General features: G+C 38.7%; 2 protein-coding genes across 2 annotated transcripts; both read right to left on the minus strand.

The window, feature by feature from the left end:
* Positions 1-1674: 1674 nt before the first annotated feature.
* Positions 1675-4359, minus strand: LOC121897760. The gene is made up of 2 exons (XM_042412474.1): positions 4258-4359; positions 1675-3583 (listed from the first exon to the last, which is right to left on the minus strand). Exons 1-2 carry the CDS (start codon positions 4269-4271, stop codon positions 2530-2532), a joined length of 1068 nt encoding a protein of 355 aa, XP_042268408.1. The 5' UTR covers positions 4272-4359; the 3' UTR covers positions 1675-2529.
* Positions 4360-8413: 4054 nt separating this feature from the next.
* On the minus strand, positions 8414-15868 carry LOC121897277 (E3 ubiquitin/ISG15 ligase TRIM25-like). The gene is made up of 2 exons (XM_042411671.1): positions 13545-15868; positions 8414-10274 (listed from the first exon to the last, which is right to left on the minus strand). The coding sequence occupies exons 1-2, from the start codon at positions 15207-15209 to the stop codon at positions 8475-8477; spliced, it is 3465 nt and encodes a 1154-aa protein (XP_042267605.1). The 5' UTR covers positions 15210-15868; the 3' UTR covers positions 8414-8474.
* Positions 15869-16237: the final 369 nt, after the last annotated feature.

Consider the following 16237-nt stretch of genomic DNA (forward strand, 5'->3'; position numbering starts at 1 on the left):
TTAAAAGAATACAAATAAAACGATTGTTGTTTAAAATAAAATGATATCTTACCCTTTAAGCTTTGAATTAGTGACGAGTTTCTCCACTTTTCGCAGGCTATGACATGTCCGTACGGAGGAACAGCATTCAGCACAACATTCGCTTTGGTTTCCATGAAGTCAAACGCAAAACGGTTTCACCGCCTCATTGCGGTTAAAAACACATTTATTAAACTCTCTATCGGGTTATCGGTATATATTAAAAGTTGACCGTTTCCATACAGTCGTGTCCAAAGTACTAAAGACTGTCATTTGTTTGGTTTTGCCTCCCAAACGTCCAAATGTCTTCCTCTACGGTTTTAAATCGGTTCAGGTGACGCACAGACGCCTTTACGTCGCCCCCTGCAGGACAGAAGAAGAAAAACCAAACCTTAAACTGAAGGATTACATTTGGGTCATAATAATTGAACAAAATATCCCAAAAATAAAAAACAGAAACATAAATAAAATAAAATAAAATAAAATAAATTTTAAAAAATGAAGCTGAATAAAAATAAATTGAAGCCAAAAAATGACCTCAAAGGCAAACCTAGAGTGCAACACTTGATTACAATATTCTCACTTTTCTTTCACTCATCAGGATTTCTCTTTTGCCGTCATTTTTTTGGTTTTGTTCCTGAATTTTTCTTTTCTGACACAAAGCTCTCATGTGGACAGGTGTTACACCGTCGCATCCTGATTGGACAGTTACTTTTGGAGGGACAGGTCGATGCTTTGTGTCAGAACTGAAACATGAAGCAGTGAAACTGAACGAGAAATGCAAATGCAAAAGAGAAACCCCAATCAGTGAAAGAAAAGTGAGAATATTGTAATCAAATGTAGCGGTCTTGTATAGTTTTATTGTAAGTTTTTCCATTGACGTCATTTTATTTTGGTTTCAATTTATCTATTACTGATTCTCGGAAGATTTTGTTCAATTGTCGACACAATTAATCCCATCCCACAGTTAATCCCATATAACACTGGTATTTCTTTTGTGCATGTTTGCATAAAAAGTGTTCTCACATTTATGAAGTAGACATTAGGACAATTTGGCTAAATGTTTTTGATGTAGTTACATTAACAGTCATTTATTCAATAAAACGTACTTAAAAAGAGCCACCATATCTACACATATCTATGTGACTTTACACCACAACCTGATTTTTCCCTTAAAATATAAGTCTGCTGATATTCTGAATTATTCTTATTGTCAACAAATCCCACGAAAAGGCCAAAACCAACAATGAATTGATCCCACTAACGATTATTGATTCAAATTAACATAAAAATGCAGTAACACAAACTCTGAGCTGGGTAGAGTTACAGTTCACACACAGATTTTAAACAAAAAAACAGTATTAATTATTTTTTATAGCTTTTTGATTAGAGGAAAATCAAATCGAATCAACTGTTTGACCTCCTTTGTGAAAACCAAGAAGTTCAACTTTGTAAATTTGCTTTTATAAATATGAAATTTAGCCAATAAATTTGACAAAGATTTGCAATAAATAGCTGAGAATTCAATTTAGAGTTACCTTCTAGTATTCTAAACAGTACATGTTCCCAACATAATATGAAATGTTCATCAATATGACTGTTGATAAAGATAAAAACCTAAAAATACTGGTATTGATTTTGTGCATAAAAAAGTATTTTTATATTTAAAAAGTAGATATTGGGGCAATTTGGCTAAATGTTTAATTTAGTGAACATTTTTACATAGTTACACTGAGTCATGTCATCAATAAAACATGTACTTTTTAAAAATGGCCTTCATATCGACACACATATCTATATGATTGTACATAATAATCTGATTTTTCCCCAAAAATATAAGTCTGGTGATATTCTGCGTGATTCTTATTGTCAACAAATCAAAAGAAAAGACCAAAACCAACAATGACTTGATCCTACTAACGACTCAAATTGACATACAAATGTACATTTTCTACTGTTTTCTAAAACCAACAGAGTTCAGTTGTTTTAGTTATTACTGTTAAAAACAGTAATAACTAAAACCAGTGAGCTTGGTGCTGAGAGCACAGACAGGGTGGGGAGGTCAGAGTATCAACAGACAGAATGACATATGGTTGGTTTCAGTCTTTTCATGAGATTTGTTGACAATAAGAAAAACATAGAATAACACCAACCTTATTCTATAAACATGTTATTATGCTAAAGTTAGAGAGAAAATATTTGTCCACACTGTATGAAAGTACAGTGTATATTTTCCAACACTTCATTGAAGCTATATGATATTATATAGTGATGCGAACAAACCCAAGACTCCATGTTTTTTAATGGCTGCAACATCCTATCAAATGGAAATATTATACATCTTGTGCATAATTTTGTAAATATTTCCCCAAATATTCAGCCTGATATATTTGTTATCTTTGCAAAGTGTCTACTAAATTAAGACCTCCCTGAAAACGAGATGATGCTTCCCAAGAAGTTTACCCTCGAATTAAAAATAAAATCTCAGAGTTGGAACAACTCTACACATTATTACAGCAGAGGACCTTGAAAGTTAGTCAGCAGAGCACAGACTGTCCACAGCTGGTTGACTGAACCACAAAGTCCGGACAGCACCGCATCATCAAAAATGTGGTACTCTTTGGTGCGTCTAATCGCCCTCTCCACGTGGATTCTCAAGTGGACAACGTCTTGTGTGTGTGTCACATCGTCTACATCCAACTGTCCCTTTGGCCTAAGGAACGTTGGGATGACGAGGTTGACTCCGATGGCATCCAGGAGGTCTTTGATATCTAAGCTCTTGCTCGCCATCACTTCATCACCAGGCTCCAAGAGGTTCATAATCCCGCACTCTTTTATGATGTCCTTATCTGAGAGGGAGGCTGTGAAGACGTTGCTGACAAAGCTGACTGCCCCAGAGGGACTGATACCAACCAGCGACTTCAGTGTTGTGGTGCCTCTATAATCAGAAGAGTTCCCTGTGCACGCTGCTGTTTGGATGTGGATCCTAGTTGAGTCCAGCACCACCCGTGTTTTGGGAAACGTCGTTCTGAAGAACAGCGGCATTAGCTCATCTACAGCCTGTCTGCTCGGCCATATTGGCAGAGTTCCCAGCATAAAGAACAAGTACTGGCACCACGTTATACAGGTCGCCCTGACTATGGCCTGTGACACGTGGAACCGCTCAGACATGTCAACAGGAACAAAGCCCCACCTCACACTGCAAAGGAACAGGAACAGCTGATCAAGGAGACACAGGTGCTGCGCATCAAAGCCAGCGTTCATTGCGTTTTCTTCAGTATTATTAAGGTTTAGTACGTGACTCCATCTCCCAATAGTCTCCGCTGTGGGCTGAAGGGCTAAGTTGAACGTTTTGAGTGTGTTGTAGTCTTTGAATCCACTGTAAAACATGATCATCTCCGGCTCACCTTGGAAGCGCTGGAGAAAGAACTGCTCACTTTTCAGTTCTTTGCTTATTTCCTCCAGGAAGTCGAGCTCCATCTGAGTGGCCTGCAGCTGCTCTCTCACAGTGACGGGCTTCTTCAAATAGTCATGATCATGAAGCGCCTCCAAAACATCGTACGGACTGTGAGTGAGACAGAAAACACAGGAGAAAATAGCAAAGAAGAGAGGGGATCAGCCACCAAACTACAACTACAACCGAGATCAGACTGTACAACAACACAATGGCTTCTTTTTAAACGGATGTTTCTGCATCAGTGCCTGGTGAAGAGCATATTATTGATGTTGTGTTATCCCTTTTATGTAGTAGTTCATCTATGGACTGTCTGGGCCCTGCCAAGTGTTTTTGTGACAGCAGAGCACAAATAATTTTGTAATTTGTAACTTACGAGTAAAAAGTGACATTTTAAGAATAACAACTGTATTAATAACAAAAAAAATTCACTAAAAAACCCCAAAAATGCTAGGTTAAAGTGGTAAGACTAAAATACAAGGGCTACAACGAATAACTACTCTCGTTATCAACAGATTTATTATTGAATAATAAATAAATAACTCATTTACTATCAGGCTGGATGAACAAATCAATTAATCGTTCCATACTACACAATTGGCACTAAACACACAATCATTATCTTTCATCTATAGCTGCAAAGATTACTTGTTTAGTAATTACTCAACAGTAAATTAATTTGCAACCATTTTGATAATTTGATAAAAATGATTTCATAGTTTTTCAAGTTGTCAGTAATAACAGCTCTCAGATAATAGCTGAACTATAGAGGTGCAGATACTCACTGTGTTGCCTTCATCTTCTAAAGGACCGGTTCACCATTTTTCAAGTGTGTCTTAAAACAACAGTCAAGTGTCCATATGAACAGTGAAAGAGGTTTTCCTTGCTGTAATCATTCCTCCTGTTCATACTGGATATTAAAAGATCCCCTTCGAATGTGCTTTCAATGTAAGTGATGGAGGCCAAAATCCACAGTGTGTCCACACAGTCATTTAAAAGTTGATGTGAAGCTTATATGAGGCTTCAGCAGTCTGAGTTAGTCATATCAAGTGGATATCTGACACATTTACAGTCTTTTTAGCATCAAATTCCCTCTTTGTGTTTCCTCAGACGGTGTTTCCCTGTTGAGCTGCAGTAGAAGTATAGGGAATATGAAGGTATGTCACGCCACGTTGCATGTTGGAACAGGGGCGCCATCTTGTGAGGAACACGCACTGTTACCTGTAACTGCTACAGTGATAAACTGCTTACCTTCTGTTTTGTTTGGCTAAGAAGTTGGTTAAAATCGGTCAAATCTAATGGAGAGGGGAACAGAGAAAGAAATGGGTCCCTACTGGGAGAAATTGAATCGCAATGCAAAGCAACGGTATTTGGAGAAACTAAACGCGATAAACAACATAGATCCATATGATTTAGCAGCCAAAGTCTGGATTACAGACCCCGATGCAGTACCTCCACTCACATACCCAGACATTATAAACTGTCTTGTTTTTGGACTGAGTGCAAAGTGTAAAAGTCCGTAGAAGCTCATGAACAGTTTTGCAGTGGCTGGGTGTAAGATCTGCTAATTCACAAGCCGGTAAACTGCAAGAGCACAGTTGTACTTGCAAAGGTAAGGTGACACTCCTTTGTTGGCTGGACTGCATCAGTGGAGAAAGCCTGACACACAGGAATGTGTGTGAGTGAGAGAATGAGTAAGTGAGTGAGTCACTGACTGATGACGTTGTACCAGCTTTATATAACAGAGTTGTGTAAAGTTATCGCTGACGCAAACCAAACATTTCCTGCTAATTTTTTGCTGCTTAAAAAAATTAAAAACTTTTAAATTACTAAATATTGGGAGGGTTTTATTGTGAAGAATTTACAGGAAGTTACAGATGTTCCTCACTGAATTAGTGGAGCTTCATTAGCACCGCTAAAAACCGGTTAAAACAACAACATATGGAGATATTTGGAGCTGTTTGTTGAGCGGGATCAATTAGAAATAATGCAGGGAGGAATAGTACAAGCAGAAACAGCCACAGTGATGATGATGTTTGATGAAGAGCTGCAGACAGCGAGCACACCTCCAGCAAGTAAACTACATATTTTACCCCTAGGTTGGGAACCACTGCACTAAACTAGCTAACTGTATATAAAGTTTTAAGTATTAAAGTAACATATTTAAAGTATGAAAGTATTAAAGCCCAACAGTATGTGATCATGCAGAGCTATCCTTTGGTTTTATAAAGTGAAACATGATAGAAGATAAATAAATGATGCAAACTAGTTGGTAAATAAAATAAGTAAATCAAAGCTGCAAGCAGTGTTGGTCGGGACCTCGCACTGTGGCCCATTGGGGACAGATCATTTTGCTTTTTAAAAATGAGGGATATTTATTACAAGTGTGGTGTGCTTTTATTTTGAAAGATTGATTGACAGGATGAGAATTTTCTGCTCACACCTGTGTCATCAAAGTCATGCAAGTTTTGGGCCCATTCACTTGAATTTCAGTTGGTGAACTGAAAACTCTTGATGAGTTTGTGTGTAAAACAAATTATTTTCCTAATTTTCATCAAGTCTATTTTTAGAAAAGGAAAGACTTTTAACCCACATGATCTGGTCAAAGTTTGATTTGAATGGAGAGTGTGAGCGAACCCACACCTTTTTGAACATTTACTGCTTCCACATAGTTTTAGATACAAACTTCATTTGAACTTTAAATGGGTCACAAGACTTTGACCTACAAATCTTGAATTTACATGTTTTTTCTATCTTTTATTGTTTTTGAGATATTAGAGTGCGAGTTTTAAAGTCTTTTCTTGCTCCTCCTGTGATTTTATAATGAGTGTGTATTGCAGAATGTTTCACAGCACTGAGGGAGTGACATCACCAGGAGCAGTTGGAGAGGAGGATTTTAGATTATGCTTCTTGTGAAATATCCTCATCAATCCCATGACTTTGGCCAAATCTAACATTAAAAATCATATTTTAGTAGGAAATTTTGTGGCGAATCCATTGATACAGGTTTGAAAGTGGTCAGACTTATAGTTTAGATGTCAGAAGCCTCTGTTTGACACAAAGTTCATGCCCATAGATTGCCTCCCCATTGTTTTACATTGTAAGGTGTGATGTGGCACTGCAAATTTCAGGGCTTATAAAATCCAAACCGTTCGAGTTATTACAAAGTTTTTAACAGCTTTTTTTTCAGCACAGTGCCATAAGTCATGTATTAAAGTTTGAATTTAGGGTTTAAGTGGCGTAATAATAAAGAAAGAACTAGAAAATGCAATTTCTGTAGAAATTGCGTGTGATTGCTGAAAGCGAATTTAGATTGCATAACTGGAAGCTGAACACTATTGAAAAATCTAGCAAGATTAAAATCAGCAATGGGTGGAACTGAACCTAAACCGTCATGTTTGTAAGACAGACATGCTATGTATTGAGCTAACATGTCACACAGTAATGTCAGGCCAGATTCTGGTATTTAGCCTGTCAATTGCATGAATTGACAAACAAGCAGTTCAGTTCAGCTCATTAAGCAGATCGACATCACCTGGACTCCTTCATCTCTACTGACCCCTTGAAACGCAGCAAAAAACGTACGGAAGACGAAATAAGAATAAAGAGTGAGAAGAACAATGTATGATTGCTTCAAGCAATCACACAATTAAAAGAAGAAAGAAACAAACACACGAAATACAATAGGGTCTTCGCCCCTTTGGGGCTCAGGCCCTAACAATAGGGTCTTCGCCCTTAGGCGAGGACTACTGTTTTACAGTAGTCCTCTGCCTTTTGGGCTCGGTCCCTAATTAAAAAAGTGAATAAAAAATACCATGAATATCATAGTCATCCTATTAACATGTATAATAACAATAATAGTAATAATCGTCTGTAAAAAAAAACAACATCATCGTACTATTAGAGATGATCAGTGTATATAATATATAATATTTAAGCATTTAAGCATAATAATCATCATATCATCATCACCAATCTCAACCTACTAATAATAATTTATATAACAATAATGCTAATCATCACAATCATCATCATTCATCATTAATAAATTGTGGAATATTAATAATATTCCAGATCAATATATTACACACAAAACATTTGATCAGTCTGTTATATATGTATTGTTATAGATTAGACTATTCAACAGTATAATGTGTTGAAAGCATTAAAATGTTTTAGTGAAGAAAGCTGAAAGTACAGAGACTGACTGACAAACGTTTGTCTGCTCTGAACATGAACTCTGTACTTTGTGGTGTTTCAGGAGGAAAACTGCCTCAAATAAACTCTCATTTTAATTTCACATTTTCTCCACAACCTTTGAATGAGATCCTGAGATGAAGACAGAAGAAAACACTTTGCTCACTGTTGAAATAATAACTTTATTGATTATGTAAAGCTTCAGATTGTTCACACATCTGATCAGTAAAGTCTGTTAAATGACTCTTGTTCAATGATTTCATGTACAGATTCACTTCATCCACACAATCAGTTTGTTTAACCCAGAATGTACAAGAACATAATAAATGATTATTATCATGATAATTACAGTTTGATTGTACATTTCTTCATGAATTTACAAAGTGATGAGAACAAAATATCAATGATGAAGGAAGTTCTGCTGTTTTCTCTGTTTAAGACACTGAAGTGGAAGAGAAACAACAGCACACAAATACATCAATACAAACATGAAACTAACATTTAGAACAAAGAGAAGTTCACATTTTCATCTGAAGAAACGTCAGTGAAGGTTAAAAACATCATCATGAGCAGTGATAGCCTCCATGGATAAAACCACACAGGAAAAAGTCACATTTAATGAGACTGAAAACATTAAAAGAAAAACAAATGAAAAGAAAATAAGTGTTGACAATCCCAGTTTGATTGACAGCTGATCTCTGTACAGTTCAGAAACACCACAGCAACGAGCTCTCAGAAACAATGGAGACAAAAACATGAAGAATTACAACAGAATCTGACACATGAAGTCTGAAATGACTTCTGTCTATTTGAGTTTACACAACTCAGCTGTGACTCCATCATTATAACAAAGCCGAAGTCCAGCATAGAGAGGCTGAGTGAATGTGGTCTGGACTCTGTGGAGGAGAGTCATGGTTTCAGAGACGCTGTAGAAGGACAGAATACCTGCTGTGTGATCCAGGTACACTCCTACTCTGGAGGAACCAGGACCTGAGACACGAGTTTGGATGTTGTTGAACCAAAATGTATAACTGTTAGCAAAACAATCTAACATCCAAGATTTGTCATTAAATCCAAATTGACATTCCTTTGAGTTTCCTGCTCTGCTGATATTCTTGTATGCGACTGCTACATAAACTCCTCTCCCGCTCCACTCCACCTCCCAGTAACAACGTCCAGTCAGACTCTCTCTACTCAGGACCTGATAATAAACAGTGAATCTGTCTGGGTGACTAGAATAAGACTTTTGTTGGTTTATGTATGTTGCTTTTCTGTTCCCCTCAGACAATAACAGCCATGTGTTTGCTGTGTTTGGATCCAGTGTGATTTCACATGAATATTTTAAGAATCCAGCTCTGGTCTTGGGTTCTGCTTCTGACAGTAAAACATCCACTTCAGTCACTGTCAGTGAGATGTTTGATGTTTGCCTTTTCTCCCTCAGGATGTCCTGTAGTTGATCTCTGAGCTCTGACACAGCTGCTGTCACATCCTCAAAGTATCTCAGAGGACGGATATTGATGCTGGATGAGTCTGTAGATGCACTGAGTTGTGACAGTGAGGGGTAGTTGTGTAGAAACTGGTTGTGATCCTCTGTGTGTGAGAGCTGCTTCAGTTCAGCATCTTTCCTCTTCAGCTCAGTGATCTCCTGCTCCAGCTTCTCCTGAAGCTCTTTGACTCGACTCACTTCAGTTTCCTGCTGGGATCTGATCTGCTGCTTCACATCAGAGCTTCTTTTCTGGATGAGACGGATCAGCTCAGTGAAGATCTTCTCACTGTCCTCCACTGCTTTATCAGCAGAGCGATTGACGGCCTCCACCTCCTGTTGAAGCAGCTTCACATCTTTCTCTCTGTCCTGGATTCTCTGCTGGATGTTTTGTCGACTCACCTCGAGCTCTCTCTGCCTCTCAGTCCTTTCTGCTGTAGCTGAGACTGTGTCGTGGCCTTTATGTTCATCCACAGAGCAGAGATAACAGATACTCTGCTGATCAGTACGACAGAACATCTTCATCACCTCATCATGACGAGAGCAGATGTTCTCCTGGAGCTTCTCTGAGGGGTCGACCAGCTTGTGTTTTATAAATCTAGGTGATTCATAATGAAACTGAAGATGTTTCTCACAGTAAGAGGCCAGACACACCAGACAGGACTTGTGGGCTTTCAGCTTCCTCCCAGTGCAGACATCACAGGCCACATCTTCAGGTCCAGCATAGCAGTGATCAGCAGGAGCAGCTTGGAGTCCAGTCTTCTTCAACTGCTCCACTAATGCTGCTAACATGGTGTTTTTCCCCAGGACAGGCCTCGGTGTGAAGGTCTGTCTGCACCGAGGGCAGCTGTAGATCTCCCACTGATCCTCTTCATCCCAGAAGCCTTTAATACAGCTCATGCAGTAGCTGTGTCCACAGGGAATAGTCACCGGATCCTTCAGTAGATCCAGACAGATGGAACAAGAGAAGGTTTCTCGGTCTAGCTGAACTCCTTTCTGCGCCATTTCAGCTCTCAGTGGTAACGACTGTCTGAGTTTCACTTCCTGAGAAATGAAACAAGTTTGAGCTGCGATCTGAACAACACGTGTTTCTGCAGTAAATGGAGCCTGACAGCTCTTGTGCTACATTACATGTTGGTTACGCCCATCTTCAAACTGTAGATGTGAAGGGGAGGGAACAAGGAAATATGAGCACAGAGTGGAGCTTGTTGTGTTTGAGATCAGGAAGAAGAGGGAGGGCTTATCAAGCGCTGATTCCTTTCAGGTAGAGGAGCAGTTTTAAAAGGATACTGGCTGCTTTTCATTAGGTTAACGTGGCTTCCCTCACTCACGTCTCAGCTCCTCCCAGTGAGGACGGAGGAATTAATTCACCTAAACGTCCTCACTCACTACGACCTTATTTTGAGGAGATGTCAATGATGCACAGTGTCTCCACTGTCAAATATGTAGAAGTCAGCTATCAATACGTAGAAATTATTACAGTTTAAAATCTAAAGGTTAAATTTAAAATTTATGTACAATTAATTAACAGTTTAAACTGTTACTTTACAATTTCTACATATTGATAGCTGGAAGGAAAACACCTGATAACTGCTCTAATGTTTCATCATTTGATTATAGATCTACAGCAGCGTCTGTCTGTCACACTTCCACTCCACTACATTTCAGAGGGAAATATTATACTTTCTACTCCACTACATTTATTTGACAGCTTTAGTTCCTTTTCAGATGAAGATTGGACACAATGGATAATATAACAAGCTTTTAAAATACAACACATTGTTAAAGATGAAACCAGTGGTTTCCAACCTTTTTGGCTTTTTACGTCTTACAAAAAGTGTGCGTATACGGAGTCACATTTCAGATGTTTTATTGTTTTTATTGTTTTATGGTTTTTTTAGGATCCCTTTTAGCTGCCAGTTTAATGGTCGCTAGTCTTCCTGGGGTCTTCACAAGAAAATGATTACAACAGAACACAAATACAGAGTGTCATTGATAATAAATTAAAATAAGAAAAGGAGTTGTTAACAATGATGATAAACTAATAGAAAGCATGAGAAAAGTCTTAAATTCATGCTGACTTTGACGACTTAGCACAACATTAAATTAACTGTTTACCCATTCACGAAGATAGTGAAATAAAAAAAAAGTTTAAAAGAAGAAGATAAATATAGGAGAAAAACAAAAACATTAAAACAACAGTCAATCATATGTTCATCTGCAATAGTTCACTTTTCAGTGTCTTTTCAAATCTATGTTTATTCTGTACTAACCTTGTGGATGCTGGTAGCTTGTTCCAATTATAATATGGCTCTTTAGCACACTGTAGATTATAAATTATTATTTCTAGTTTGAGGAAGTACCAGGTCGCCACCTAGTGCCTGTCTGGTGAAATGAGTGTCACTGTTTTCTATATACACTAATTGATCAGCTAAAAATGAATGTAGGATTCTTGAGGATAAAACCTTCCTAAAAAATGAGAGAAGGCTAACAAGGAGTCTGCATTCAACTGTCAGTCATGAGAGAAGTTTATGCAGAACAGTCACATTTGTTCTATATGAGCATTGATGTCTATGAGTTGTAAACAGCTCCACCAAATAGTGATTTTTCCCTCTAAACTTCTCACATGGTTTCAATAAATGTTCAATCGTGTGTGTGTGTGTGTGTGTGTGTGTGTGTGTTTGTGTGTGTGAGGATATAGTGAGGACGGAGTGCAGAAGGGACAGAAGAGAAAAAAGAAGAAGAAGAAGAAGAAAGAAGTGAAAAAAAGAAAGAAGAAAGCTACAGTGCTGTTCAGGGGCATCTCTGGTTGGGTCCAAAGATGAAGGGGCGCCAAGGTGAAACCAGGACGGGTCAGAACAGCTGGACCAGGGCAGATTTGTATTTATTTATTTTTTCCCCATTTTTAATTATGTCTAAGTTATTATACTCCCCTTTCTCTCCTCCTCCCCCTTCCTTGCTAGGAGGTTACCGGCCTGTTGCAGGTCAGATCCCCTCTAGAACAGCCCCCACCCCTACAGGAGGGGTCTGATCATTTGGGTCTGAGGAGCAACTTTCTATTTGAAGGGGGTTTAAATGGAGATTCGACCCTCAGACACTAAGCTGTCCAAACCAGTCAGGCCCCCCAAGCCTCCTCAGCCACCAGTATGAGATGTTCCATCATGCAGAGCTATCCTTTGGTTTTATAAAATGAAACATGATAGAAGATAAATAAATAAATAATGGAAACCAGTTAGTAAATAAAATCAGTAAATTAAAAAAGTGAGTAACAAATCCCATCAATATCATCATCGTCATCCTATTAACATGTGTAATAACAATAATAATAATAATAATCATCTGTATAAAAATCAACATCATCGTACTATTGAAGCTAATTAGTGTAATAATTTTTAGGCATAATAATAATCATCAAATCATCATCATCACCAATCTCAACTTACTAATACTGATCAACATCAGGATCATCATCATTCATCATCAAAATTGTGTAGTACTAATAATATTTCTATCAGATCAATATTTTACACATAAAACATTTGATCAGTTTGTTATATATGTATTGTTATAGATTATAGAGACTGACTGACAAACGTTTGTCTGCTCTGAACATGAACTCTGTACTTTGTGGTGTTTCAGGAGGAAAACTGCCTCAAATAAACTCTCATTTTAGTTTCACATTTTCTCCACAAGCTTTGAATGAGATCCTGAGATGAAGACAGAAGAAAACACTTTGCTCACTGTTGAAATAATAACTTTATTGATTATGTAAAGCTTCACATTGTTCACACATCTGATCAGTAAAGTCTGTTAAATGACTCTTGTTCAATGATTTCATGTACAGATTCACTTCATCCACACAATCAGTTAGTTTAACCCAGAATGTACAAGAACACAATAAATGATTATTATCATGATAATTACAGTTTGATTGTACATTTCTTTATGAATTTACAAAGTGATGAGAACAAAATATCAATGATGAAGGAAGTTCTGCTGTTTTCTCTGTTTAAGACGCTGAAGTGGAAGAGAAACAACAGCACACAAATACATCAATACAAACATGAAACTAACATTTAGAACAAAGAGAAGTTCACATTTTCATCTGAAGAAACGTCAGTGAAGGTTAAAAACATCATTGTGAGCAGTGATAGCCTCCATGGATAAAAACACACAGCAAAAAGTCACATTTAAAGAAACTGAAAACATTAAAAGAACAACAAATGAAAAGAAAATAAGTGTTGACAATCCCAGTTTGATTGACAGCTGATCTCTGTGCAGTTCAGAAACACCACAGCAACGAGCTCTCACAAACAATGGAGACAAAAACATGAAGAATTTCAAGAGAATCTGACACATGAAGTCTGAAATGACTTCTGTCTATTTGAGTTTACACAACTCAGCTGTGTCTCCATCATAATAATAAGGACAAAGTCCAGCATAGAGAGGCTGAGTGAATGTGGTCTTGACTCTGTGGAGGAGAGTCATGGTTTCAGAGACGCTGTAGAAGGACAGAATACCTGCTGTGTGATCCAGGTACACTCCTACTCTGGAGGAACCAGGACCTGAGACACGAGTTGAGATGTTGTTGAACCAAAATTCATAACTGTTAGTGTTACGATGTAACTTCCAAGATTTGTCATTAAATCCAAATCCACATTCCTTTGAGTTTCCTGCTCTGCTGATATTCTTGTATGTGACTGCCACACCAACTCCTCCCCCTCTCCACTCCACCTCCCAGTAACAACGTCCAGTCAGACTCTCTCTACTCAGGACCTGCTGCCACCCAGTGAATCTGTCTGGATGACGAGAATAAGACTGTTGTTGACTCATGTATGTTGCTTTTCTGTTCCCCTCAGATAATAACAGCTTTTTGTTCACTGTGTTTGGATCCAGTGTGATTTCACATGAATATTTTAAGAATCCAGCTCTGGTCTTGGGTTCTGCTTCTGACAGTAAAACGTCCACTTCAGTCACTGTCAGTGAGATGTTTGTCCATTTCTCCCTCAGGACGTCCTGTAGTTTATCTCTGAGCTCTGACACAGCTGCTGTCACATCCTCAAAGTATCTCAGAGGACGGATATTGATGCTGGATGAGTCTGTAGATGCACTGAGTTGTGACAGTGAGGGGTAGTTGTGTAGAAACTGGTTGTGATCCTCTGTGTGTGAGAGCTGCTTCAGTTCAGCGTCTTTCCTCTTCAGCTCAGTGATCTCCTGCTCCAGCTTCTCCTGAAGCTCTTTGACTCGTCTCACTTCAGTTTCCTGCTGGGATCTGATCTGCTGCTTCACATCAGAGCTTCTTTTCTGGATGAGACTGATCAGCTCAATGAAGATCTTCTCACTGTCCTTCACTGCTTTATCAGCAGAGCGTTTGACGGCCTCCACCTCCTGTTGAAGCAGCTTCACATCTTTCTCTCTGTCCTGGATTCTCTGCTGGATGTTTTGTCGACTCACCTCGAGCTCTCTCTGCCTCTCAGTCCTTTCTGCTGCAGCTGAGACCGTGTCGTGGCCTTTATGTTCCTCCACAGAGCAGAGATAACAGATACTCTGCTGATCAGTACGGCAGAACATCTTCATCACCTCATTATGACGAGAGCAGATGTTCTCCTGGAGCTTCTCCGAGGGGTCGACCAGCTTGTGTTTTTTAAATCTAGGTGATTCATAATGAAACTGGAGGTGAGTCTCGCAGTAAGAGGCCAGACACACCAGACAGGACTTGAGAGCTTTCAGCTTCCTCCCAGTGCAGACATCACAGGCCACATCTTCAGGTCCAGCATAGCAGTGATCAGCAGGAGCAGCTTGTAGTCCAGTCTTCTTCAGCCGCTCCACTAAAGCTGCTAACATGGTGTTTTTCACCAGGACAGGCCTCGGTGTGAAGGTTTGTCTGCACTGAGGGCAGCTGTAGATCTTCCTCTGATCCTCTTCATCCCAGAAGCCTTTAATACAGCTCATGCAGTAGCTGTGTCCACAGGGAATAGTCACCGGATCCTTCAGTAGATCCAGACAGATGGAACAAGAGAACGTTTCTCGGTAAAGCTGATGTCCTTTCTGCGCCATTTCAGCTCTCAGTGGCAACGACTGTCTGAGGTTCACTTTCTGAGAAGTGACACAAGTTTGAACTTTGATCTGAACAACACCTGTTTCTGCAATAAATGGAGCCTGACAGCTCTTGTGCTACTTTATATGTTGGTTACACCCATCTTCAAACTGTAGATCTGAAGGGGAGGGAACAAGGAAATATGAGCACAGAGTGGAGCTTGTTGTGTTTGAGAGCAAGAAGAAGAGGGAGGGATTATAAAGCGCTGATTCATTCCAGGTAGAGGAGCAGTTTTAAAGGTTATTTGGCACATTTGGCTAACGTGGCTCCAGTTTAAACTTTTACTTTATAATATCTACATATTGATAGTTGGAAGGAAAACACCTGATAACTGCTCTAATGTTTTATCATTTCATTATAGATCTACAGCAGCGTCTGTCTGTCACAGAATAAGACACGAATAGACAATTTAAACCTATCAGTTACTGAACGAACATAACTGACGTAAAGGAGCAATAAAAACAGGTGCAGCCTGCAGGATATGTTTAATTCAAATATTGCTTATTTAGTTTGTGACAGTCTGATGTCCTTTTCAGGCTCAGGATGATTTTATAGTAGACATGCTGCTGTGTGACGTCATATTTTCCTGAAGGAGATGAGACCTACTGAAACAGAAAAGACCAGTATGATTTTGTTGGACCGATATATGACATATGTATTATATCAGATTTCAGATTTTAGCCAACTATAACAGTCTAGTTCATGAAGATTGTCTGTTTTACTGACAGAAATATTTCTATTTGGATCAGAGTTCTTGTTGCATCACTTCTAGTGGACAGCAGGGAGAGTTTGGCTGCTAAAATTACAGTTAATACGACTCCAAACTCCTGAAAGTGTTCAGTGTTCATGCCTGGAGATGTTTGATTACATGTAAAATAGTACTCACAGTACTTTTACTCAAATACTTTAAGTACACTTTGCTGCTAATACTTATGTACTTTTACTCAAGTAGGACCTTTCATGCAATATTTCTTCCACTTCCGATTGA

The sequence above is a fragment of the Thunnus maccoyii genome, chromosome 5 (assembly GCF_910596095.1).
Source record: "Thunnus maccoyii chromosome 5, fThuMac1.1, whole genome shotgun sequence".
In the NCBI taxonomy this organism is placed as follows: domain Eukaryota; kingdom Metazoa; phylum Chordata; class Actinopteri; order Scombriformes; family Scombridae; genus Thunnus; species Thunnus maccoyii.